Source organism: Ovis aries, chromosome 21 (genome assembly GCF_016772045.2).
Source record: "Ovis aries strain OAR_USU_Benz2616 breed Rambouillet chromosome 21, ARS-UI_Ramb_v3.0, whole genome shotgun sequence".
NCBI lineage: Eukaryota > Metazoa > Chordata > Mammalia > Artiodactyla > Bovidae > Ovis > Ovis aries.
Genome location: NC_056074.1, coordinates 12,056,685 through 12,082,026, shown reverse-complemented (window position 1 = coordinate 12,082,026; position 25,342 = coordinate 12,056,685). Strand labels below are relative to the sequence as shown.

Genomic DNA, 25,342 nt, shown 5'->3' with positions numbered 1-25,342 from the left:
CAGTCCCTACGAATCGGCCAATGAGAGAGGCCGTCTTTTCCACCCCACTTCTGAGAAAGAGGTGTTGCGAAAGCCCGGGTAGGATCCCGAGAAGAAGGTGGTGCCAGGACGTTCGGCGGAAGGGCCGGGGGCGGGGCTTGTGACGTTATAGGGCGAGCCAATCGCGCCTTGTGTTATCAACGGCCCCGCCCCTTTACCGCACATTTCCCCTCCCCTAGCTCATTTCGCACGACGCAGCGGTTGGGAACACAGACATTTTCGGAGCTGGAGCCGCCACTGCCGCCGCCATTTTGTGTCTGTGGAGAAAGAAGATTCTGTGGCGGCTGGAAGTGGACGGAGATCACCCGTGAGACGGCGGCGTTTCATACCCGAGGTTCCCCCTGTGTCGTCCCCCAACCCCCCTCCGCGGTCAGCATGTGGTGAAGCCGGAGCCGCGAGAGACCCGGGGAGAGGAAGAGAGGAGTCGGAAGGGAGGCGGGGTATCCAGAGCGGCTTCAGCTTCAGCTGCGGCGGACCTCGGAGGGGGGCCGCGGCGCAATGTCAGAGCAGACGCCGGCCGAGGCCGGTACTGCGGGGGCCCGGGAGGACGCCTGTCGGGATTATCAGTCGTCACTCGAAGACCTGACCTTCAATAGCAAACCGCACATCAATATGCTGACCATTCTAGCCGAGGAGAACCTGCCCTTCGCCAAGGAGATCGTCTCTCTCATCGAGGCCCAAACCGCCAAGGTTTTTATACACCCCGCAGCCTCCTATTCTTCTAATACTCCCTGATTTTAGTGTCAGCCTCATCCCAGGTCTCGCTTCCATCCGAAGGGGGACGGTGTTCCTCCTCTCCAACCCTCCCCACCTCCAACTCAGGCTCTCGGTCTTTGGCCCAGGCTTCGAGCATGGGCCTCGCTCGGGGGGAGGGAGTGGGGAGGATCAAGGGTGGAGTCCCACTTCCGCTCCCCAGCTCCCTATTTAGGCCACTGCCTCGTGTATCCCGACACACGCGCTCCGTTGGGGAGGGGGAGACTGGAAGGCAGTTCGTGGTGTGGGGAAGTAAGAGTTAAAGCCTTTTGAAGTACCCCCCCGCCCCGGGAAGGTGGGGAGTGATTCTTTCCCCGTTCCCGGCCCCCCCTCCCCGAGCCCTTTTGGGTAATTGTGCTCTGTGGGTTGGAAGGAGGTGAAGGGGGACCTGGGAGCGAGCTGTTGGGGGGTGGGAATAGGGCCTTGGCCCCGAGTGGAGCAGCCGCCTGTTAGGAGCCCAACATGGCGCCTGGAAAGCACATGATGCGAAAGGGAAGAGAGGAGAATCCATTCTCTGCCAGCCAGGCAGCTGCTCACACCCGTCATCCCCATTTTGGGGTGGGGGCGGCTAGATAGAACTTGTGTACATTTTCCTGTCGGAAGGTCTCATTTGTCCCCAAATCCGGGAAAATTGGGGTCGAGGGTGCGGTTGGAGAGGGTGGGGAGGAGATCTTATCCAACCTGTAGGTGGAGAACTGGCCCACTGGGTAACAAGTACTTGTAGTTCTTTCTCTTTTTTTGAAAAGTTCAGTCCCTCCTCTTCCTTTTCTCCTTTTTTCCCCCTCCCTTCCTTCCCTGAGAGTGAAGACGTTCTTTGCTTCACCCCTTGACAGTAGTGGTCCTCTGCCACCCTATATTTCCCTATAGTTCTCCTCTTCTGTGGATTCATGTGGGAGCGATGTGTCATTTTTTACTGTTAAACTTAGTTATCGTAATGAGTTTTAAAAGCTTCCCAGTAACACGTTTTAAGTTATTTTTGAAGCTTGTACTTACGGTTTAGTTTTTTTTCTAGTTAGTGATTGAAATGATCAGGATCAGCCTCCTTTTAGCAGAGTGAACCCCTTTTTAAAGGCCACTTTAACAACAACCACCAATATATTGTTTAGAGGCGGTTTCTGTCTAGTGTAAAACTGAGTGGTCTGACTTTAATAAATGGTTTTGAAATGTGTGACTGGTATTATAAAATTTGTGAATAAAACATATGAAATATGTATTTGTCTTTTTTATTTACCTTTGTAAGGTGTAGAATTTGTTTCCAAGACTTATTTTTATCTACGTGGTTGTGTGTTTTAAACAAAAGTCTTTAAGTGACTTGGGTTCATTCTTATAGGTTCTGTCCACTCTTTTGGGTAAATGTGTTCACAAGATACACGGTTTCAGGCGGTCCTTTCATACTTTAAAGAGGACAAAAAGTAAGGGTGTTTTTTTTAAGCCCCAACAAGTTTGTCATGCTCAGTCTGACAGCTCAAATACGAGTCCTTATTCACCTTTTCCTGTGAATGTCTGTGTGAAACAGCTTTTGTTCTTTTTTGAAAGTATGAGATTTTAAAAGGAAGCATTCCTCATATTCAACATCCTTTTTATTGATACCACAAACATGTTGGACGTGAAAACTTAAGTTTTTGCCTTGTTGAAGGCTTAATATTAAATGCCTTTTCTAAAAAAACAAAAGTGCACTTGCGTTTTTTAAGAAAATATCATTGGTTTTTAAAATCCTACCTTGTATTTTTGGGGTTACTAATATTCCACAGAGCCTAATATTTAGCAGCTCAGGTTGTCACTCAACCGTTTCCTTGCTGGTTTTTAAAAGGATCCAGAAGACCTTCGAGAAGTGAAAGCTAAATGCTGAATATAGTGCCCACATTAAAATTTGTATTTGTGTATGGCTACACAGTGGTGAAAATAGATGGACTATTTGCTGATGAAAGACAGCTGAATTTTTTTTTGGCACACATTTCCTGGTTATTTTTGTAAAGCCAGATGGAGGGAAAGATGTAACAGTCACTTTGGGGAAATATCTTAATGAGGGATGGGGCAAGGGTGAGGGGAGGGATTTTCTGTCATTTGGTAGCAAACTGGCTTGGTTTTGTGTTTCTGGAGGTGAATGTTTGTGTCCTTATCCTCTAGTGTCTCAGTATTACTAAACTTAAGGATTCACACTTTGACTCCTCCCATGAGGCAGTAGTAGTGAAAAAATATTACATATAAGGATTCATTTACTTGTACAATAAAAAGTTAGCCTACTGAACAGATTCTGGTTTTAAAGAGCCTGTTTCTTCATAAGTACAACAATGACTAAAATGGTATAAAACATGACATGGTAAGATAAAGACACAGCAGTACAGCAATTGACATGTTGGTAATAGTTTACCCACATGCAATGTCCTTGTGAAACCCTTTTATTAGTACTGTAGAAAACTTTCATACAAAGTTATTCAAAGGTTTCCTTAGTCAACTTTAGTTATCAGAAGCAGGAGCACTTCCACACACTTGTATGGGCAATTGGTTTTGTGAAATAATGGTATTGTGTACTGCAGAACTGTGAGCTTACCCTAGCTACAGGTAGCTTTGGGTAAGTTGTTCAGGGTTAAGATTCCTATACACATGGGAAGGGTAAAATGGGGTCAATTTTGTTTTAAATCGTGGGTGCTCCTGTGGAGTGGGAGTTAACACTTGGTTTATGTGGTGTGTTTTAATGCTCCTCAACAAGTCTGTGAACCTGCTGATGCTTTCTGGAAACTTGCTGTGCCTTCTAAAAGCCAGTGATGGGTAGGCTTTACAGTTGAGCGGGGGCAACGTTTCTTTGCTTTGAAAAGGGCCACCTGTATCGCCGTCATCATACAGGCCCTGCACAAATTTAGAACCTTGGTTTGTGCTGGTCAGAGGAAAACTATTTCGACGGAGAGTCCGTGCGGTGAAGAAAATCTTCAGGACAAATCCTGGTTTCCAGAGTCAAGTTCAACCTGACTTACATGACTCAGCGGCTGCTCCATCCAGTTTTTCTTGTATCAGTAACAACTTGCACTTTTATGCATGTTAATGTGCAAGTTTAAAAGTTTTTTTTTTTTGTCAGTAACTTCATATGTGAAGTGTACTTAGTGTCTTTTGTTCATTGGATTATAGAAAAATAATCCTAATGATTTACAGGTAACAAGGGTTCATAGACTTTAACATATAAAAGACTAGGGCCAGAGGTCTGAAAACTGTTTCATTGAGTCTGGGTACATCAAAGTTAATGTGGGTCACAAAGCTTACACTTGGATTGCAGAAAATGTCCACCCCCTTTTTTGGTCACTTTTAAACACATTTTTTTTACTATACAAACTTGAAATTCCATTGATTGTTAAATGAGGGTACTGGAGACTTTTTTCTTTCCGGTTAATTCTGAAATTTGTATGCTCAACTAAAGACCATTGTAAGAGGTGAGAACTTGAACACTTAAATTTCATAAAGGTTAATAATATTGATTCAAAAGTATTTAATACCAACAAAATAGAGGTCTGTATTGTAGCTTAAAAACTCATTTTTAAACGTAATTCTTTGGTGGCAAGACATTATACTAAACTTCTCAGTTTCTTTTTATTACTCAGGCTCCCTCCTCAGAGAAGCTTCCTGTTATGTACCTTATGGATTCTATCGTGAAAAATGTTGGAAGAGAGTATCTCACTGCCTTTACTAAAAATCTAGTTGCAACATTTATTTGTGTGTTTGAAAAGGTATATATACATTTAGAAACATTTGAATTTTTTAAAAAAATGTTCCTGATTAAATAAATTCTTGCCTTTGTGTTGGGTTTTCTTGGGTGGTGAAATGTTTATTCTTTTTGGGCTAAAGTTAGTGTTTTATACCTAAAGTGGGTGCTAGGTTTTTTAACATCCATTCAAAAACAGATGAGTTTGCTTGTAGAATTTTTTATGTGTGTTTATTTGATAGAAGATCTGTTTCATCACTAGAATGTAGGCAAAAAGATCTGAAGCTGTCAAGAGTACTTCCAATGTCATTGTTTAGGTTTCTGGTGTTAGGATGTTAACTATTTCTTAAAAAAGCCTAATGCTAGTGTGTGTCAACCTGTGATTCCTGAAACTTGATTTTTTTTTTTTCCTCTCCTGGAAGTGTTACTCTTGTTACTTTGTTCCAGTATATTTTATGAGATGTGTGAATAGTGGATCAGTGAAATGCTTTAGGTTATTTTGGAAGTAACCCCACCCCCCACCCCCCATGCACCAATTCTGGACCTTCTTAGAGTTTAGAAGAAAGGATTGTTAGTTTCTTTTACCTAGAAATTGTAAATTCCTTCTATAACGTTGTATCTGATAGTTTGGTTAACCTAGTTATGTTGAGGAAGACAAAGGATTTGCTGAAGTAATTCTTTTTCCTGTCAGGCTTCATCTTTCACACTGAGCAAAAGGACATTTATAAGATACTTGGGTTTAAATACTGTTTCTAACCAAAAAATGGATGGTTCTTAAGTTTTAGGTATCTTGAGAAATCTTATAGTTGTCAGGCTTGGAGAATTGGGATTATTTAGAAGGAACTACTGGTTATTAGATTTTACTTGTTTGTTAGAAAATGTGTAGTTGCTACTTGAGTAACTCTTTTCCCTTTAAGTTCCTAGAGAAAATAAATGCTAAGTAAGTATATGCAGAAGAAATTTGGAAAGCCATATTTCAAATTGTATTAATAGAACTTGTTAATAGTACTGAAGACCTTTACTAAATCCTTCTTGCCTGGGACTTTAAGGAGAAACCAACTTTGCATTATAGAAATAGGGATGCTAAACCAGTTTTCTTGGTTTCAGTTTCAGGATGTTCAAATTCATTTGGCTATTTGGTAGAATACTTTCACTGACTCTTAACTAGACCTTAACACTGAAGATGATGAAAATGACTGTAGTAAATATCTGAAGATTCAAATATAGTTAAAAATCTAATTCAGTTTTCCCAAGTGCTAGATTTCTCTAGATGGTAATTAAAAAAGTATTATTGTGCTCATCACAAGCATAAGCAGTTAAGTTATATGAAACTAAAGCATGAGTAGATATGTTATATAAAACTAAAGCTTACCAGTGGGTAAAATTTTGTGAATTTAAATTATTCAGGTGTCTACCACACTACAAATAGCTTGTTCATAGGTACTAACCATATTGCATTGCATGAAATCAGTTAAATAGTTTTGTTTTACTTTTAACTTTGTACTAAATGTAAATAACTTAAAATTTAAGTCATTAGATAAACTACTTTCTAGTTGTTTTATATTTTTGTCCGGAGTAAAAGTTACATTAGGAATACTATGTCAAGTCTTTTTTTTTTTTTTGACAAAGTTTTTTTTTAAATAACTTTATATGTGCAAATACAATTTTATTAAATTATTACTGTTATATATATATAAGAATGATAAGTATGTGTGCTATATGTGAAGTAGAACTGAGATTGATATAGCATTATACTTGATATATAAAATATCCTATAGTAACTTAACAAGCCATAGAATTGTTCTGTTGTTCTAGGTGGATGAAAATACTAGAAAAAGTTTATTTAAATTACGTTCCACATGGGATGAAATATTTCCTTTGAAGAAACTTTATGCCCTGGATGTCAGAGTCAATTCGTTAGATCCTGCTTGGCCTATTAAACCTCTGCCCCCCAATGTGAATACATCTAGCATCCATGTGAATCCTAAGTTTTTAAATAAATCGGTAAGTTTTAACATAAATGATATATAACTAATATTTTCAACTGTCAAGTTTTGACTTCTCTAAAATTTCTTGCCAGAAAAAAGTATCAAGAATATGCAGTGCTGAATCAGTTTAATTAGAAAGTCCCCCCCCCCCCCAGGTTCACAGTACCTTTAAGATAAGTATTGTCCTTATTCAGTCCACAAAGTATTTATTTTGGTTTTTAAATTCCTGAAGATTTTCTGTGCTTTTAAACATGATTAGCCGTTTAAAATTATGGATAGTGTTTATTAAAAGAGAAACTGATAACTTTTAGTTCCCCCCTTAGCTACTTCCTTTTTAGCTGTGATTTTTTTTTTTAAACAAATTATTTTTTCTTGTAGCCTGAAGAATCGTCAACACCTGGCACAGTGGTCAGTTCCCCTAGCATCTCCACTCCTCCTATTGTCCCGGATATACAAAAGAATCTTACTCAAGAGCAGCTAATAAGGCAGCAATTACTGGCAAAGCAAAAGCAGCTGTTAGAACTTCAGCAGAAAAAGCTGGAGCTTGAACTTGAGCAAGCTAAGGCACAGCTGGTAAGTAAAGGAGATTTGGTATTTTCAGTATTTTTAAATTTGCCTTCTTATGGAGGTGGAATTATTTAGTATTTGTATTAACATGTTATGTTTGTTAACAGTGTATTTGTTTTGCCTTTATTTTGCAAATTAAGGTATATTTTTTAGGCCAAATTTTTGTATCCTTATTGTAAAACTCGGGAATCTCTGTTAGCTCACCTGATAAGGAATCTGCTTGCAATGCAGGAGACCTGGGTTCCATCCCTGGGTGGGGAAGATCCCCTGGAGAAGGGAATGGCGACCTACTCCAGTATTCTGGCCTGGAGAATTCCATGAACAGAGGAGCCTGCCAGGCTACAGTCCATGGGGCTGCAAAGAGTTGGACATGACTGAGCAACTTTCACTTTATTGTAGAACTCGCTTGAATATACACTACACTATTCTCTTTCAGAAACAAAGACAAAAAAGATTGCTGTCTTATGAGAGAGCATTTTAGTTTTGTTAACTTCTTAATATCAGTCCCCAGATGGTATGTTGTGGCAAATGTTTTTGCCTAGTCTTTATTGTGAACTTAAGGTTTCATGAGCAGAAATCTTTAGCAGGTTCCTTAGAAGGCTACCAAAAAAAAAAGCCATTAGAAGATTTTTTTTCCCCATTCTACCTAAAAGTTATAAAACCCCAAAGTAGAGAACCAGGAAGAAATAACAGGCTACATAAATAAATATGATCTTTCTCCTTTTATTTTTATCTCCACTTAAAATACCAAAAGGATGCACTGAAAATAATGTTGGAATGTTTTCACAGCTGTAACATGAACAAATATTTTGTATTTCAGGCAGTTTCTCTTAGTGTTCAGCAGGAGACATCCAACTTAGGTCCTGGATCTGCACCATCCAAATTACATGTTTCACAGATTCCCCCAATGGCAGTTAAAGCTCCTCATCAGGTTCCTGTGCAGCCTGAGAAAAGTCGTCCAGGTCCATCCTTACAAATTCCAGATACAAAAGGAACTAACCGGGATCCCCGTCTTAATAGGATGAGTCAACACTCTTCTCATGGAAAAGATCAAAGTCACAGGAAAGAATTCCTAATGAACACACTGACCCAATCTGATATTAAGACAAGTAAAACTGTACCCTCTGAAAAACTGAATTCATCCAAGCAAGAAAAAAGTAAATCAGGTGAAAAAATAACCAAGAAAGAACTTGACCAATTGGATTCTAAATCCAAATCTAAATCTAAATCACCGTCACCTTTGAAAAATAAATTATCCCACACAAAAGACTTGAAAAATCAAGAATCTGAAAGTACAAGGGTGTCTGATATGAGCAAGAGAGATCCAAGATTAAAAAAACATCTTCAGGATAAGACTGATAGTAAAGATGATGATACAAAGGACAAGAGAAAAACTGCAGAAAAAAAGGAGAAAGATGAGCACGTGAAATCATCTGAACACAGACTGGTGGGAAGTAGAAATAAAATCATAAATGGCATTGTACAAAAACAGGATACAGTAATGGAAGAATCGGAAAAGCAGGGGACAAAACCAGGGAGATCGAGTACTAGAAAGCGATCAAGATCACGATCACCCAAGTCTCGGTCACCAATTATACATTCTCCCAAGAGAAGGGACAGGCGGTCACCCAAACGAAGGCAAAGGAGTATGTCTCCAACCTCAACCCCCAAAGCTGGGAAGATTCGCCAGTCAGGAGTTAAACAGTCACACATGGAAGAGTTTACACCTTCCAGGGAAGAAAGAAGTGCAAAGAGAAGTACTAAACAGGATGTTCGAGATCCAAGGCGCATAAAAAAGACTGAAGAGGAACGACCACAAGAGACTGCAGGTCAACATTCTACCAAGTCAGGCACTGAGCCAAAGGAGAATGTAGAAAATTGGCCAAGTTCCAAGTCTACCAAAAGATGGAAATCCGGTTGGGAAGAAAATAAAAGGTAGGATGTGAACGTTTTTAATCAAGTAGAATAATGTGTACCTTTAAAAACATGGTGTTACTTTAAAAACTGGATAATGTTTACTGGGTATACTGATAATGTTTACTGGTATAATTAGTACTCCCCCCTTTTAATTCTTAAAACCTTGTCAAGTTAAGTACCATTATTATTGCTACCTTACAGGTAAAGGAAACTGAAGTTTAGGAAGGTTAACTAATCTACCTAAGGTGGCACATCCAGGATACACAAGAATCAGAATTTATATCTGATTTTCCTGGCTTCACATCTTGTGCTGTTAATCATTTAATTAACTTTTATGATGTGTGTTCCTTTTAACCAGATCCTATTAAGGATCTTTGAATATGGTCCTGAGTATTTAAGTATTTTTTATAAAGTAACATATTCCTTTTATGGTTTCAGTTTACAACAGGGTGATGAACATAGTAAAGCTCCTCATCTAAGGCATAGGGAGAGCTGGTCAAGCACTAAAGGAATTTTGTCACCTCGAGCCCCAAAGCCGCAGCATCGGTTAAGTGTAGATGCCAATCTTCAGATTCCTAAAGAGTTAACTGTTGCAAGCAAAAGAGAATTACTTCAAAAGGTAGCTACCATGCTCCCATGTAGTCATGATTCTCCTTTTGTCTGTAACTTTTGTAAGTACTTTTTATATTTAAAATATTTGATTTCCTTTTATCATCCCTATGCAGACGAGTGAACGTTTAGCATCTGGTGAAATTACACAGGATGAGTTCCTTGTTGTTGTGCATCAAATACGACAGCTATTTCAGTATCAAGAAGGTAAACATAGATGCAGTGTACGGGATAGTCCTACAGAAGAAAATAAAGGTGGATTAAAAAAGAAACCTCTCTTATCTGATGCTGAATTAACCTACTATGAACATAAAGCAAAACTGAAAAGGACACAGGTTCAGCATTCATTTCCAAGACTTGATCTCTTAGATCCTGATATTTTTGACTACCCTTTGACTGATGCCTTGTTGTCTGGAATAGAATGTGAGCCATCCAAAAGTAAACATGCAAGTAGGAATAGTGGAGCACAGTTTGACAGAAAAGAACAATTTAGTGAAAGAGCAAGACGTCTTTCTCCTATATCTGGGAGTCGTACTTATGCTGAGAATCTTTCACCCCATGAGGGCCGGAGAAGACATGACGAGCAAGTCTCTTCTAAAGGTAGAAAAAGTTAAATCAGATTATACCTATTGAATCACACAGCAGTGAAGGGAAAATGAACAAGCTAAGTGGGGATGGATTTTTGTGACTGTTCAGACTACTGCTTTGTTGTTTGTTTTGTTTCAGTTTTTTCCCTCAAAGGGGAGGGAGCTAATACTAAAAGGGTCGACTGTGTGTTAGGTACTTAAACTAGTAATCTGATGCATTCCTCACAGTGACCCAATGAAGTATATATTATACCCATTTTACAGATAGGAAACAAGACCAGAGAGGTTAAATAACTTGCTCTCAAAGTCAAATAATTAGTAAATTGTCTGAGTGGGGATTTTTTTTTTTACCCCGGTGTGTTTGGTTCTAGAGGGCGTTCTCTTACCTGCTGCTTGTTGCTGTCTTTTCCCTCCCCTCTGATAGTGAGATAGTTATGGGTGTTTTTGAATAAATATTTACAAGAATATAGGAAGACTATTTTAAGATAATTTGATATAAATTATCAGATTCAGGGAAATAATTTTTTTTTCCTTTTAAAAGGTGTACGAGAAGAGCAGAGATCACCATTCAATGATCGTTTTCCACTTAAACGACCTAGATATGAAGATTCAGACAAACCATTTGTAGATAGCCCTGCATCAAGATTCGCCGGCCTTGATACAAATCAGCGACTTACGGCTTTAGCTGAAGATAGACCATTATACGATGGACCTAGCAGGCCATCAGTAGCGAGAGATGGCCCAGCCAAGATGATTTTTGAAGGACCTAATAAATTAAGCCCTAGAATTGATGGACCTCCTACACCGGGTTCTCTTCGGTTTGATGGGTCACCAGGACAGATGGGGGGAGGTGGCCCTTTGAGATTTGAAGGACCACAAGGGCAGTTAGGAGGTGGGTGTCCTTTGAGATTTGAAGGTCCTCCAGGACCAGTCGGGACACCGCTGCGATTTGAGGGTCCGATTGGTCAAGCAGGAGGAGGTGGCTTCCGATTTGAAGGTTCCCCTGGTCTGAGGTTTGAGGGATCTGCAGGTGGTTTGCGATTTGAAGGGCCAGGGGGCCAGCCTGTGGGCGGTCTCAGATTTGAAGGACATCGGGGTCAACCTGTGGGTGGTCTGAGGTTTGAGGGACCTCATGGTCAGCCTGTGGGTGGACTTCGATTTGAGAATCCTCGAGGTCAGCCAGTAGGTGGACTTAGATTTGAGGGAGGTCATGGTCCATCAGGAGCTGCAATGAGGTTTGATGGACCTCATGGTCAACCATCAGGTGGGATCAGATTTGAGGGCCCATTGTTACAGCAGGGAGTTGGAATGAGGTTTGAGGGCCCCCATGGTCAGTCAGTAGCTGGTATGAGGTTTGAAGGACAACATAATCAACTTGGTGGGAACCTTAGGTTTGAGGGTCCACATGGTCAACCAGGGGTTGGGATCAGGTTTGAAGGACCGTTAGTCCAACAAGGAGGTGGAATGAGGTTTGAGGGTCCTTCGGTCCCAGGAGGTGGCCTGAGAATCGAAGGACCTCTGGGTCAAGGTGGTCCGAGGTTTGAAGGTTGTCATGCTTTAAGGTTTGAAGGGCAGCCAGGTCAGTCATCACTTCTGCCAAGATTTGATGGATTGCACGGTCAGCCAGGTCCTAGATTTGAAAGAACTGGTCAGCCAGGCCCACAGAGGTTTGATGGACCTCCTGGACAGCAGGTTCAACCAAGATTCGATGGTGTGCCTCAGAGATTTGAAGGCCCACAACACCAGCAAGCATCAAGGTTTGATATTCCTCTTGGTCTTCAAGGCACACGATTTGACAATCATCCTTCACAGAGGCTTGAGTCAGTATCTTTCAATCAGACTGGCCCATATAATGATCCACCTGGCAATGCTTTTAATGCCCCATCCCAAGGACTGCAGTTCCAAAGACACGAACAAATGTTTGACTCACCTCAAGGACCAAATTTCAATGGACCACATGGCCCTGGAAACCAGAGTTTTTCCAATCCCCTTAACAGAGCTTCTGGACACTATTTTGATGAGAAGAATCTTCAGAGTTCTCAATTTGGAAACTTTGGCAATTTACCTGCTCCAATAACAGTAGGAAATATTCAGGCATCTCAACAGGTAAGTCTGTTGTTCTAAAGTTACGTGAACCATTTTTAATGTGTCTAGTGTTTGAGAAAGGTTTTTAGGATATAGTTTATGGGTTGGAAAGGGCTTTTAAAGATTTAATTTTTTTTAGTAAATTTTTGTTTTTGGAGGAAGTTTTTGGTGTACTTTAAAACCCCCACTGCTAAGAAAATCGGATGACAGTCTTTAGGAACTGAAATTTGTGATTTAAATCCAAAATTGATCTTAGTTCTTTCAGGATCTAGAGAACCTTCCGAATCTCCCTCCCCTTACCCCCACAAAATCTTGTTGTTTTTTTTTTTTAAATAGACTTGTTTTTTTAAGAGTCATTTTATGCTCACAGCAAAATTGAGGTATGGAGTATAGGAATTTCCCATATACCCCTTGCCCTTGCATATGCATAGCCTCCCTGTTATGGCTTTTCATTTTATGGGTTGATTTTTATTTTTTGGCTTCAAAGGTTATTAAAGTATGATACAGTTGTGTGTGTTTCATAGACCTGTGCTACATTATACAACTGTTAAGCCTTGATAAGCTTTTAAGTAACCATAAAGCTGACTTTATAGACTGTTCTTTGAGAACTTCCTTAGCCTGAGTTAAATAAATAAGAAAATCAAATATTTTTACAGTCTGTAGTTCTTTTTCTTCCTCTCTTTTTACTTTTCACTACCTTTCTGTCATTCCAGTCAAGTAGAGTTGTTTGATGTTAACTTCTGCATATATTTTAAAATGCATATTGAGATAATGTTAAAGCTGTATGCTTATAATTTGTGATTAATTCAGTTGATATTAATGACTATTATTATTTGCCTGTTCACATTCTCCAGGGCTAGATTTACTTTTTTCCAGGTACTGACACTTTCTTACTAGGATGAATTTATTTATATTAGTAACATTGCATGGAAGAAAGTCTAAAACAAGAAAGCTTTTAAAGCATGTTGTAAGCATCATTGTTAAGAATGTGGCCTTCTGTCCATATCCAGTGGCTTGAGAAAACAATTGGCCTCCTTAGATTTCCTCTATTACATGTTCTTAAATGATACTGTAATCAGTAAATGATACTGTAATCAATAAGATACTTGAGAATGGGACTTGACTTAGTCTTGCTCCTACATTATACAGAATTGATGGGGGTTTCATACATAAGAAAAAATACATACCACTAAAGGTTCAGAGGAATCCTGAACAAGGCTTATAAACGAACACTTGTTTATATGGTAGCAGTATGCAGATGTCCTACCTCACTCTTGAGTACAATATTTGTATGCATGTACAGTACTCGTTTCCTGGCTGTTTTATTTTTTAACAGTCCCCTAAAATGTTTACAGACTACTCTGGAACTCAAAGTTTGATGGCTAACAGAATGATCATAAAGCAGTTCAGGTTGCTAATTAAAGCAGGCTCCTGAAATCTGTAAAGAAGTCAGGTCAGGAGTTCTGGCCTCAGCTCTGATGTTTATTGGCCTTCATGATTCTGTATAGGTCACATATCTGCATGTCAGCTTTTCTGTTTGTAAAATAAGAGAATGCGCTGGCAAGGTAAAGTGATTTGTGTAAGGTCACACAGTTCGCTAGTTGTTGGCTACCTTAAGTTTGCAGGGTATCTTAAACTTCAAAGAACTTTCACATCCATTCTCAGTTTCTTATAATTCTATGAAAAATCTAAAGGGAAGGTATTATTTTCTATAGAAAGCCTTAGAAGTGAAAGAACTAGTCAGGTCATACTTTTACATCTTCATTATCATAAAAACCATTATGATATCTGTGACTATTTTAATGTATTGGTAATTTGGATGTTAAGATTTTAGTTAAAATAGAGAAGAAACTGTCTTAAAACCAAGATTTTTCTTAAAGGTTCTGACTGGTGTTTCTCAGCCAGTAGCATTTGGCCAAGGACAGCAATTTTTGCCAGTTCATCCACAAAATCCTGGAGCATTTGTTCAAAATCCTTCAGGTATGTTAACTTTCTGAGCTTTGTGTTTCTCAAAAGGACAAATAATTATTGTTTGATTGAATAGCTACCTTGCCAGTTTTAGATGATGACAATTTTGAGAGGGCATATGCAATTTAGAGAAATTTAATCTGACAGGAATGTTTTGCTTCCTTTCTTTGCTTGTTTGCATCGTTGATGTGTTTTCACATTAATCCCCTTTACAACTATAGATGATTAGTCAGGATTGATAGACCTGGAGTTTTGTTAGGTGGCAGCTAGAGGTTGGGATAGGAATGTGACATTTGTGTTGAGATAAAATGAAATCAGTGACAAATCGCAGAAGTCTTAGTTATTTGATACTTTGAATTTTTGTTTTGTGTGTATGTGATGATCCAGTAAACATTAAGTGAATACTGGGGACATCACGTTATAAGTTGATTCATTTATATGTCTTTATGGATGCCCAAGTAATAATTGTACACAACATGCTGAAAGAGAAGTAGAAAAACACTTCTGTGATTTCCTAGCTGATGTCCATGATAAGTATCTATGGGGTGAAACATAACAGTGTTATGAATACAATAACAATAGTAGATACTGAGGCTTTAAAAATAAGTTTTAGGGAATTCCCTGGTGGTCCGGTGGTTAGGACTGTGCACTTGCACTGTTGAAGGCCTTGGGTTCAATTCCTCGTAAGGGAACTAAGATCCTGCAAACCACGTGATGCAGGCAAAAAAAAAAAAAAAGAAAAAGTTATAGTTTTAATAGGTGAAAAATGGAAATATGTAAGTAAGAATTGCTGTGAAGTCAATATACTGAGAGCTAACTTAACCAAATTATAGTGGTACTTGCTTTATTTCTGAATCATTAAAATAGCCATTTTCAGAAACATGGTCTAGTGTGCCTCTATTAAAGGGTAAAAATTTAGAGTTTTCGAAAGGTTCTGAAGTAACAAGTAAAGTCCTAGCCAAACTCTAGTTTATGGATTAATTATTCAGCTGTATCATCACAAGAAACTAAATTAATTTGAACATTTTGCTTTTAATTGCTAGACTGACAGGATTAGTATTTTCTTATTTTCACATAATGAAAAGGGAAGGAAAGTATTAGGATTCTAAAGTCAAAAGAGCAGGGATAGAACCTCTACTCTGCTACTGTACATGTAGGCAGAGTGTATATAAACAAATAGCCTCTCTGGTCTTCATTCAGATTTTTCCTCTGTAGATAGGATATGATAAATGTCAGGATTTGCCCAGGACTCTTTATTTTTTTTCAGAGAATCAAATGAGATAGCAGATGCAAAAGTACTTTGTGACTTGTAAAGTGCTATATTAGTGTATTTTCCTTGAGAACTCAGTTTTTCTTGTTGAGTGGAGGGTTTGTTGTATTGGAGTTGGTAGCATGAGATACTGTGCAACAACTCTTAAGTTTTGCTCTTTTTTGTATGAGATAATATACAAAACCTGTCAGTGTTCTTTTGCTTTAACAACCTTAGGGTGCTTATGTATACAGGGCATAGCAATGTCACAGAGGAAATCATATCTTATATCCTGGGTTGGAGGTTATTGAATATGTTAGATATGCCTTCCTTCTTCATTTTACTTAAAGAGATATAAAAAGTATTCAGTGTTTGGCTTCTCTCAAGGTCTTTTTCTCAAGATTTAAAATCTTTTTTCCCTTGTAGTAAACATACTCTTGTTCATTTAGTCATTCAAACAAATATTGATCATTTGCTGTATGCTAGGCATTGTGCTAGGATAACTTTAATAAGGTTTATCCTTCTAAGAGCTTTATAGTGTAGCAGGATCTGTAGACTTTTTTTAATTTAAATAGTTGTTCAGTTACATCTGTTGGTTGATAAACTAGACACCATCATTGGGTACCCAAGTTTGAAATTCCAGGCCTGTTCTGAGAATTACCTCTTACTCCTGTTTCTAAATGAACAGAAAAGTAAATCTGAGGCTGTCAAAGCTTTTTGTTTTCTGTGTTTTTTTAAAAAATTATATGTTATAGGTATACAATATAGTGATTCATAATTTTAAAAGTTTTGCTCCATTTATAGTTATTGTAAAATATTTACTATATTCCCTGCATTGTACAATATATTGTTGAGTTTATTTTATACCTGATAGTTTGTACTTCCTAACCCTTTACCCTCTATATTTATATTGCCCTTTCCTTCTTCCCTCTCCCAACTGGTCACCACTAATTTGCTCTCTTCTTTTTTTGTTATATTTGCTAGTTTGTTGTATTTTTTAGATTCCACATGTAAGTGATACCTTACGGTATTTGTTTTTCACTGACTTATTTCACTTGGACTGTTTCTCTTTAAGCGAATATTATATATACTGCCAAATACCTCAGTGCCTTTATAAATATTAATTCATTGAATCCTTATAACAACCTCACGTAGGAACAATTATCATTGCCCTTTTATAAGTAAAGTAAACTGCTGCTGCTGCCGCTGCTAAGTCGCTTCACTCATGTCTGACTCTGTGCGACCCCATAGACGGCAGCCCACCAGGCTCTGCCGTCCCTGGGAAAGTAAACTGAGGCACAGATAAGCAACTTAGCGTGTAACACAACCAGAAAGTGGAATTTCTAGTTAGAATCCCAGGAGTCTGATTCCTGGCTCTTTTTCCTACAGTGCATGTTCTTGATCACTAGACTTGGCTGCTGGCAGACATGTGATCAGCTAGTTAGGATTCCTAGACATATAAATAACTAATTCTAATGAAATGTAAATGTTAAACTAGTGCGTGAAATGACTGTTGTAATTAACTTATTCATGTAGTCAGGCATTTCAACGGACATTAATTAGCCTACTGTACACAAGGCACTGTGCTACATGTAAAGAGTGTGTGCATGGTAAGTTGCTTCAGTCGTGTCCAATTCTGTGTGACCCTATGGATTATAGCCTGCCAAGCTCCTCTGTCCATGGGATTTCCCAGGCAAGAATACTGGAGTGGGGTGCCATTTCCTTCTCCAGGGGATCTTCCTGACCCAGGGATTGAACCCACATCTCTTAGATCTCCTGCATTGGCAGTCAGGCTCTTTACCACTAGCACCAGCTGGTAAAGAGTATGCAGTGATTAAGGGCAGAGATTATGTGTTGTATTTGTGGTGGTGGTTGTTCAGTTGCTAAGTCATGTCTGACTCTGTGTGACCCATGGACTGCAACGTGCCAGGCTTCGTCCTTCACTGTCTCCCTGAGTTTGCTCACATTTATTGTATTGTGGATGCAAATTGAATTTCTCCCATTAAGAGGACTTTTTAGTGGTTCAGAACTGTTGTGTAAAGGTGTGGTAAATAAGATGGATAGTAATGGTACACAAACATTAAAATGCTTGTCTTTTATAATTGAGTTAAAGAATTATAATTTTAAAATTAGTGCTTAGCCAAATATGGAATTGGATTGATTCCTTGCCAGTGAGCTTAAGGAGAATATTGTTATTCTTTTTTCATTTATCCAAATTATTGGGGCTTCAGTAATTTTGCCTGTTCAGCAGTAGTTTGAGCTGCTTTCCCAGGGCAGTGATTAAGTACAGGTCACAGAGGTAGGTATATTCTGAGCCTTATGGCTCATCTCCTTGCATTAGTTCCCCTGGGTAGTTATGGGGAGGCGGGGGAGTTGGGGAGCTGGGCAGGAGTACTTCTGTTTAGGCTCTGGTTATTTTTTTTCCTCTTGGAAATCTGTGCTAAGAGATGGTAGCCTACTTCATCTATATAAGACTACCTTTCCCAATATAGTTACGTGAAGAATAGAGAATTGAAAGGGTGAAAAGGTGGATCTAGAGGTGTGGTGCTACATTGCATAGAAGGAAGCATTAAGCTTTCTGTCCTCTGCCTTTCTTTGGCATGGATTAATTGGGCAACAGTAGGTAATACTGGTTTTTTAAGATAATACACGAAAGTGAAAGTGTTAGTCGGTCATTTGTGCCTGACTTTGCAGCCCCGTGGACTGTAGTCTGCCAGGCTCCTCTGTCCATGGGATTCTCCAGGCAAGAATACTGGAGTAGGGTTGCCATGCCATCCTCCACGGAATCTTCCTGACTTAGGAATTGAACCTGGTCTCCTGCATTGTAGGCAGGTTCTGTCTGAGCCACCAGGGAATGTCCTTTTAAATATTTGTGGTTTCAGTACTTGTCGTAAATAGATTTTTAAGAGGTGATGATTTGCTGACGTAAATTGCAAAGTACATTTTTAGGAGTTTCGGTAATTACACTGATCTTAAGATTTTTTTCAAAGTTAATATTGATAGGATATCTTAAAAAAGTTTTAAAATGTTTAGTACAGTTTGCCTCTTCTAAAGAGTGTTATTTTTTTTTAAAGGAGCCCTGCCTAAGGCTTATCCTGATAATCATCTCAGTCAGGTGGACGTAAATGAATTATTTTCAAAACTGCTAAAAACAGGAATTCTCAAATTGTCCCAGCCTGATTCAGCTACAACACGTAAGTATGGATCTTTAATTCATCTACACAAAGCTTAAGTTATAAAGACATGATATAAAATGATATGTTCTATGATAAAGAGTTCTTACAATAATTAAATTCTTAGGTATACTTTGTTTTTTGAAAATTAAATATAACTGGTTTATAATGAAACTTAAAAATATTTTAACATGGAACTGTTAGCTTTATAGTGGACATTGTATCAGTTAACAAATATTCCTGCAAATACCATGTGCAGAGTTTTTCTAGTTGTTCAATATTATTTTAGGCTATAAAAATAATTAGACTATTAATGAGTTTCATAAAGATTCACTTTTAACAGACCAAACATAATATCACTTATCAAAATAAATAATTGTATTAGGTTCCTTGGCCGGTTAACCTAAGATCAGAAGCCCTGAGTAGACAAGATGGGGTTCTCCATATGCTTTTAACACTCTAGTGTTTCACTATAAAGAATACATGGAAACTGGTATTTAGAAGTTTGTTGTTTCTTTTTAATTGAAGAAGTAAATGAAGTTGCTGCTCAGCCCCCTGCTGAGGAGGAGGAAGATCAAAATGAAGATCAAGATGTTCCAGATCTTACCAATTTTACAATTGAAGAATTAAAACAGTATGTAATCTAGTTCTCTGATTTCTAAGGTAAAAGGGACGGTGACTTTCTAACAGTGGTTATTATCATTAGTGCCATTCATCTTACCCCTCTTACTGTTTTATAGCAAGTATAAGGAGATTGAGTATTAGGTATTAGTAAGTCACTCATGTCTTTACCTTTATTTTCTCCTAATCATAACATTTTTTCTTTACTGCTATTCTTCATGCTTTTGAAGTTAAGAAAATGAGATTTTTATAGGCTGGGATTTAAAAAATTAAAACTTCATTTTACAGAAATAAAATCAGAAAATAAAGTTACCTACAATTCCCACTTTACTGATAACATTTGGTGTTAACGCTGATAACATGAGTGTTAACATTTGGTGCATATATTTTCATTTTTTTATTGCCTATATTACTTACATAAAATCATTTACAGTTGCTTTATTAGATCCATTGTGTTGAGCAACTTCATAAAAAAAAATAGAACTTCTGATTTAGTACATATCTTGATTTATCCCATTTAGACAATTTGACTTCCTGAAAGTGAAGACTTGGTTGGGTCTTCAGCTCTCCTCTATATAGTTATAAAACCATTTCTCATTAAATTTTTATTCAGTAGTAATATTATGCCTCTAAATATTTTGTTTTCTGGTATACAGAATACTAGTGTACTATGCTTTGCTTTATTCTATTACTTTAAAAACTTTACTAGAGTTTTTAATGGCCTGTTTGTTCAGTTACTTGTTCTGCATTCCTATTTCTTTCCAAATAGGGAGCCTAGAATTTAAAAAAAAACTGATTATTGCTGACCTCAGTTTCTCTTTCCCTATTCTTTAGACCAGGGTGGGACAGTTATTCAAAACTGAAGTTCTGGAAAGGTGAACCTGAATTGTTCTGCCATATCCACCATGATACTGACATTAATCGAAGAATAGGCCAAGTATTGCCTTATTAGTGGGCCAGTGATCATTCTATTATTTGCTAGAGGGAAATAAGTAACTGAGCCAGGTCTGTTGATAAGAGGGTAGACTCCATGTTCCAAAATTTAACCAAAGGTAAGGTAAAGACAGTCAATGATAAAATACTAGAGAATATTATTGATCTTTAGATAGTAAGTCTCAACCAGCTCTTGGTTGAAACATTATTTTGTCACATAATAATGGCTTCACCGTTATTAAAATGTGGAAAATTGAAGTACTTATAACTGCCTTTTTTTTTTAAAAGGCCATTAAGCCATGTTATCAAAACTAAAAATTATTTCTGTATTTTTCAAAATAGACGCTATGATAGTGTTATAAATCGACTGTACACTGGTATTCAGTGTTATTCCTGTGGAATGAGGTTTACAACATCACAGACAGATGTATACGCAGATCACTTGGACTGGCATTATCGACAAAATAGAACTGAAAAAGATGTAAGCAGAAAAGTCACTCATAGGCGTTGGTACTACAGTTTAACAGTAAGTAATTCATGTGCCTCTGAACTTTTAGCCTTTAAGTTATATTTCTAAAAGTAAATTAAGTAATTGATGAGTACTAGTGAATTTTTTGAATAAAATTTGACCCCTAGAATATAAAATGCCTTTTTAATTAAAAAAAATTTTTTTGGAAGAGTATGTATTTGCTTGTATTAGAGTAGGACACAGGTTTGTTCCAGCTCTAAAATTCCAAGGTTCCATGACTGATTTTTTTTTTTTTTTTGGTAAATTGTAAATTAGATTTATCTTACTTGCATAAGTAGTTGTAACTGTAGAGGTAGTGGAATGTTGATACTAAGATCTTAATTGTTCATTAGTTGCTTTATGTTGTCTATTAGTTATGGGGTTCATAGAGATGACAAAATTCTAAATAATCAATATTAAAGTATATTGTAGAAGAATGAAGTATATTGTAGAAGAATGAACTTTTTATATTGAAATGGCATTATATTGAAGGTGTTCAGTAAGAATTTAGAAACAAATGAATATACTCTTTTTAAATTAACTCTTTTTAAGGACTGGATAGAATTTGAGGAAATAGCTGATCTGGAAGAACGTGCAAAGAGCCAGTTTTTTGAAAAGGTACATGAAGAAGTTGTACTCAAAACTCAGGAGGCTGCTAAAGAAAAGGAGTTCCAAAGTGTACCGGCTGGACCAGCAGGAGCAGTCGAGGTAAAAGGGAAACATTAAATTTTCTATCTTTGTTTATGCCTTTCACAATTCCTTTAAGTAAATAACCATAAACATATAACTTTATTTACATCCCTCTTTAATGATTTTAAGATTTCTTATAAGCTTTACTCTTCAGTGTTTTTGAGTTTGGTTTTGCATTTTATACAAAAATGAGAGCAGTAAAATATTAACTAATTTTGTATGGAAGAATGCAAAATTCTTAGGTCTTATTTTAAAGTATTATATATTTGAACGTTGTTTAAATTTTCAGAAAACTCTTGTTTTCTCCATGTAACAAAATGTTTGCTTATTTTTACTTAATGGGATTAAATGTGTTGTTACATAAACTTCATTTTTATATAATTCTATTTTTAGAGTTGTGAAATCTGTCAAGAGCAATTTGAACAGTACTGGGATGAAGAGGAGGAGGAATGGCATTTAAAGAATGCTATTAGAGTAGATGGAAAGGTAATTTTCAGCTCTTTATGATGTACTTTATAAGGAAGTGTTAAGATTTAAAAATTTTTAATTTTGTAGGGATAGTTCTCAGAAAATTGTTTTTTATTTTATGGTTTTTAATAAAAGCAGTATTTCTTAAGTATTTGACTTTAGGGAGTCACAGTATTTGAGATGGAAGGCATTTTACCAATCATCTGGTCTTGTACTCATTTTATAAAAGAGGTTGCCTAACTAGTTAATGATAAATCCAGCACTAGGTCTTCTGAGTCTAGCTAGTCTTCTGCTTAATCACACTATTTTGATCTGAATTTATATTTCATCATCAAAACTCATATATTAACTAGTTTACTATATCATGTTAACTAAATATACAAAGGAAGCTTTAAGAAAAATCAGAATGAAAATTTTGCTTTTATCTGTTTTTCTGACCAAGTGATTTTCTTTGCCTTTCCAATGATAGTTTACCTTCTGGTTTAAATTTAAAAAGAAAATTTTGTCAGAATAGTCCATTAGAAATGAGTATGCATGCATGTGAATACTTAAACTTTTTTGTTTTTGCTTCAGATTTATCATCCATCATGTTATGAAGATTATCAAAATGTAAGTTCTTTTTGGTTACTCTTTGTTCTCATTTATACTGTTATTTTTTGTATCAGCATTGTTATTTTAATCTTGATATGTTGAGCTGTTAAGAGTTGATGGAGCATTTAGGTTGTTCACTAAATATTGGTGATAGATTGATATGGTCTGTTGAGATTTTGTGTCATTTTCCTTGCATTCTTTTTGTTTGAATCTTGATCTTACTGCAGCATTAGGCTTAGAGAAACGTGAGGAAGACTAAAAATGAGAAGGTTCATGATGGTTAATAATATTGTACAAGTTATGGGTCACATTTACTTCTTTTACATACCCTACTCAGCCACATAAATATAGGAATAATTTTTAAATTATCATATATGAATTATGAAAAGACACCAGTGTATTGACCTTAGAAGTTCAAATTTTCCTATTTGTAGAGTGACTTTTTTTTTTTTTAAACTAAACAGTGAAACATATTAACTCTCAGTGAATATTTGTTTCACAGGTTCAAGGGGCAGTTTGGAAGATACACTTAGGTCATCAAAAGATTAGACTTTACAGGATGTTTTGATGGAGTATTTGAAACTAGGAGTCACACACAAATCGCAGGATATACGTAGGGGGTTATAGTGGGGTTAAAATACAGAAACATGTCTAGTCATTTAATCAACTTTTGGCCCTATGACTGCTTTTCTTACCTTATCTCATTACTTGAGTAGATAAAAATCAAGTGCTCAGTAATTGGCTGCCTTTATGGCATATTTTGCAGGACAGCAGGGTTTTTAAATTGCATTTGGTATATGTGTGTTTCTTTGCCCATAAAAGGGTCTTATAAAACTAAATGTCATTTAATGTGTTATTTGTCAGTACTTAAAGGGTTTTTCATTTTGTAGACATCTTCATTTGATTGTACACCATCTCCCAGCAAGACACCAGTTGAAAATCCCTTGAACATTATGTTGAACATTGTCAAAAACGAACTGCAGGAACCCTCTGAAAGTCCCAAAGTTAAGGAAGAACGAATTGATACTCCACCAGCTTGCACAGAGGAAAGCATAGCAACAGCCACTGAAATTAAAACAGAAAATGATACAGTCGAGTCAGTTTAAATAAAATGAGAAAGGTATGTTTTTCTTTTTTAAAAAAAAAGCTGCTGTTGAAATCTAGAAGGTTGAAGACATTTTTATGTATATATAGACATATCTATATAAATTGTCTAGCTGAGGCAGGGCCTTCAGCTATCATTTGGTTAATAAATACATTTTAGTATTTGCATTTCCTACTGCCTGCACAGTTTCAGGTGCTTGTCGTGTGAAAGTTCTGTAGATGTGTGCAAATTTAACAAAATGAAATTGTATGTGTAAAAATGTACGATTTTCACTTGTGAAACTGTAAATTATAAATAAAAAATATTTTTGCTATCAATGGAGTGTAATATTTATGCACACCATCAAATAAAGACAGTGTTTCTGTACTTTTTATTGGGTGAAAATGGAATTAAACAGCAACCTCAACATAAGAATTTTTTCCAGCAGCTTCCCATGATTAAGCAAAGTCTGAATTACTTTTATCCTTCAAAAGGGGGTTGTGGCGAGAGCACTGTGGGACTTTTCTCAAATTGAAAAGGCAGATTTGAAAAAAAAATTTTAAATGAAATAGGACATATTTGCATATCTATGTATCTCCAGCTAGAGAGAACCATCCAGATGTCCATTTTTGAAAAGTACCTAATGGAGCAACTTTTATTCTTGGACAGTGATGCCATCAAAAGATTAACAAATATATTTAAATACTAAAGGTGATTTTTTTTTAATGACATTTTTCAGATTTGTCAGTTTAATGCAGATGAACATATTTCTATTTTAAGTTACAGGGGAATCTGTAAGAATGTTAATTTGAAACATGGTTAACCTTTTTTCCTTTGTTGGTTTTGACTGAATTAGATGGATGCCATGAGATGTTAATATTCATACATGTAATAAATAGAATGATGAAGAAACTCCAGTTTGTATCTCTTTATTTCTTGAGTGCCTTCAGAAAGTGATTTCCTTTTCCTTTGTCTTTCATCACTCTGTTCTTTAAAACATGAAGAAGGCACTTGCTATATGAGCTGGGCACTCTGAGATGCAAGATTAATCTTTTCTGCCATCTACTGGAGGAGACAGGCTATTAGAAAACAACAAAAGTCAGTGTTTAGCACTTATTATATGGTAGGCATATTACATATACTCTGATGCTTATAAATAATTCTAAATGGTAGATGGTATTCTCACTTTTGAGATGAAATTAAATCCTTCATTTATGAAGTTGTAGAACAAAAATGTGAACCTAGCTTTGTTTCACTTTATTTCATACTATTTCTGCAATTTACAAAAATACCCTAAGATAACAGGCACACCAAACTATCTGAAGGTTGGTTAAGGAAGACTTTGTATGTTGAGGTGGTAGAATCTGAGGGCAAACTAGAGTCCATATTGGTAGGAGGCAAGGGTATCTGTGAAGAATGAGCAGCAAATGTGAAGGCTTGAAAACACTTCATATGTTTGTATTACACTGATGACCACAGGAGCCACTAGAAATTTTAAACAGAGGCGATATCCCATCTGCATCCAAGGTTGGTCTTCGTTTTTAAAGAATAAAGTGAATAAAAATTGAAAGAGATTTGTAGTAAATGCAGTGAGGAGGTCCAGTGAGAAAACTGGTGTCCACTAGATTTGAGACAAACATTTTATGATTCTTGAGAGAGAAAACACATTCATATGTTGTATGAACAATGTCATGGAAGAAATGCTGCAGTCTGAATCTAAAAATGTAGGCCAAGACTTCATGTGCCTTTTTGGGGGAAGACCATCCATGGCTTTTATCAAATGCTTGTAAGTATGTCACAATCGAGGAAGGGGACATTTAA

General features: G+C 37.0%; 1 protein-coding gene across 4 annotated transcripts; it reads left to right on the top strand.

The window, feature by feature from the left end:
* Positions 1-221: 221 nt before the first annotated feature.
* Positions 222-24,433, top strand: PCF11 (PCF11 cleavage and polyadenylation factor subunit). Of its 4 annotated transcripts, none has more exons than XM_027960114.3 (16): positions 222-729; positions 4,383-4,508; positions 6,299-6,487; positions 6,850-7,044; positions 7,859-8,973; positions 9,394-9,574; positions 9,681-9,771; positions 10,693-12,257; positions 14,117-14,216; positions 18,528-18,647; positions 19,158-19,260; positions 20,523-20,706; positions 21,241-21,396; positions 21,772-21,864; positions 22,420-22,455; positions 23,328-24,433. In XM_027960114.3, exons 1-16 carry the CDS (start codon positions 538-540, stop codon positions 23,541-23,543), a joined length of 4,662 nt encoding a protein of 1,553 aa, XP_027815915.1. In that variant the 5' UTR covers positions 222-537; the 3' UTR covers positions 23,544-24,433. The 4 variants fall into 4 exon arrangements, with proteins under 4 accessions (XP_027815915.1, XP_004019466.1, XP_011957083.1 ...); XM_004019417.6 differs by having other exon boundaries at positions 19,155-19,260; XM_012101693.5 differs by having other exon boundaries at positions 9,681-10,164.
* The last annotated feature ends 909 nt before the right edge of the window (positions 24,434-25,342 follow it).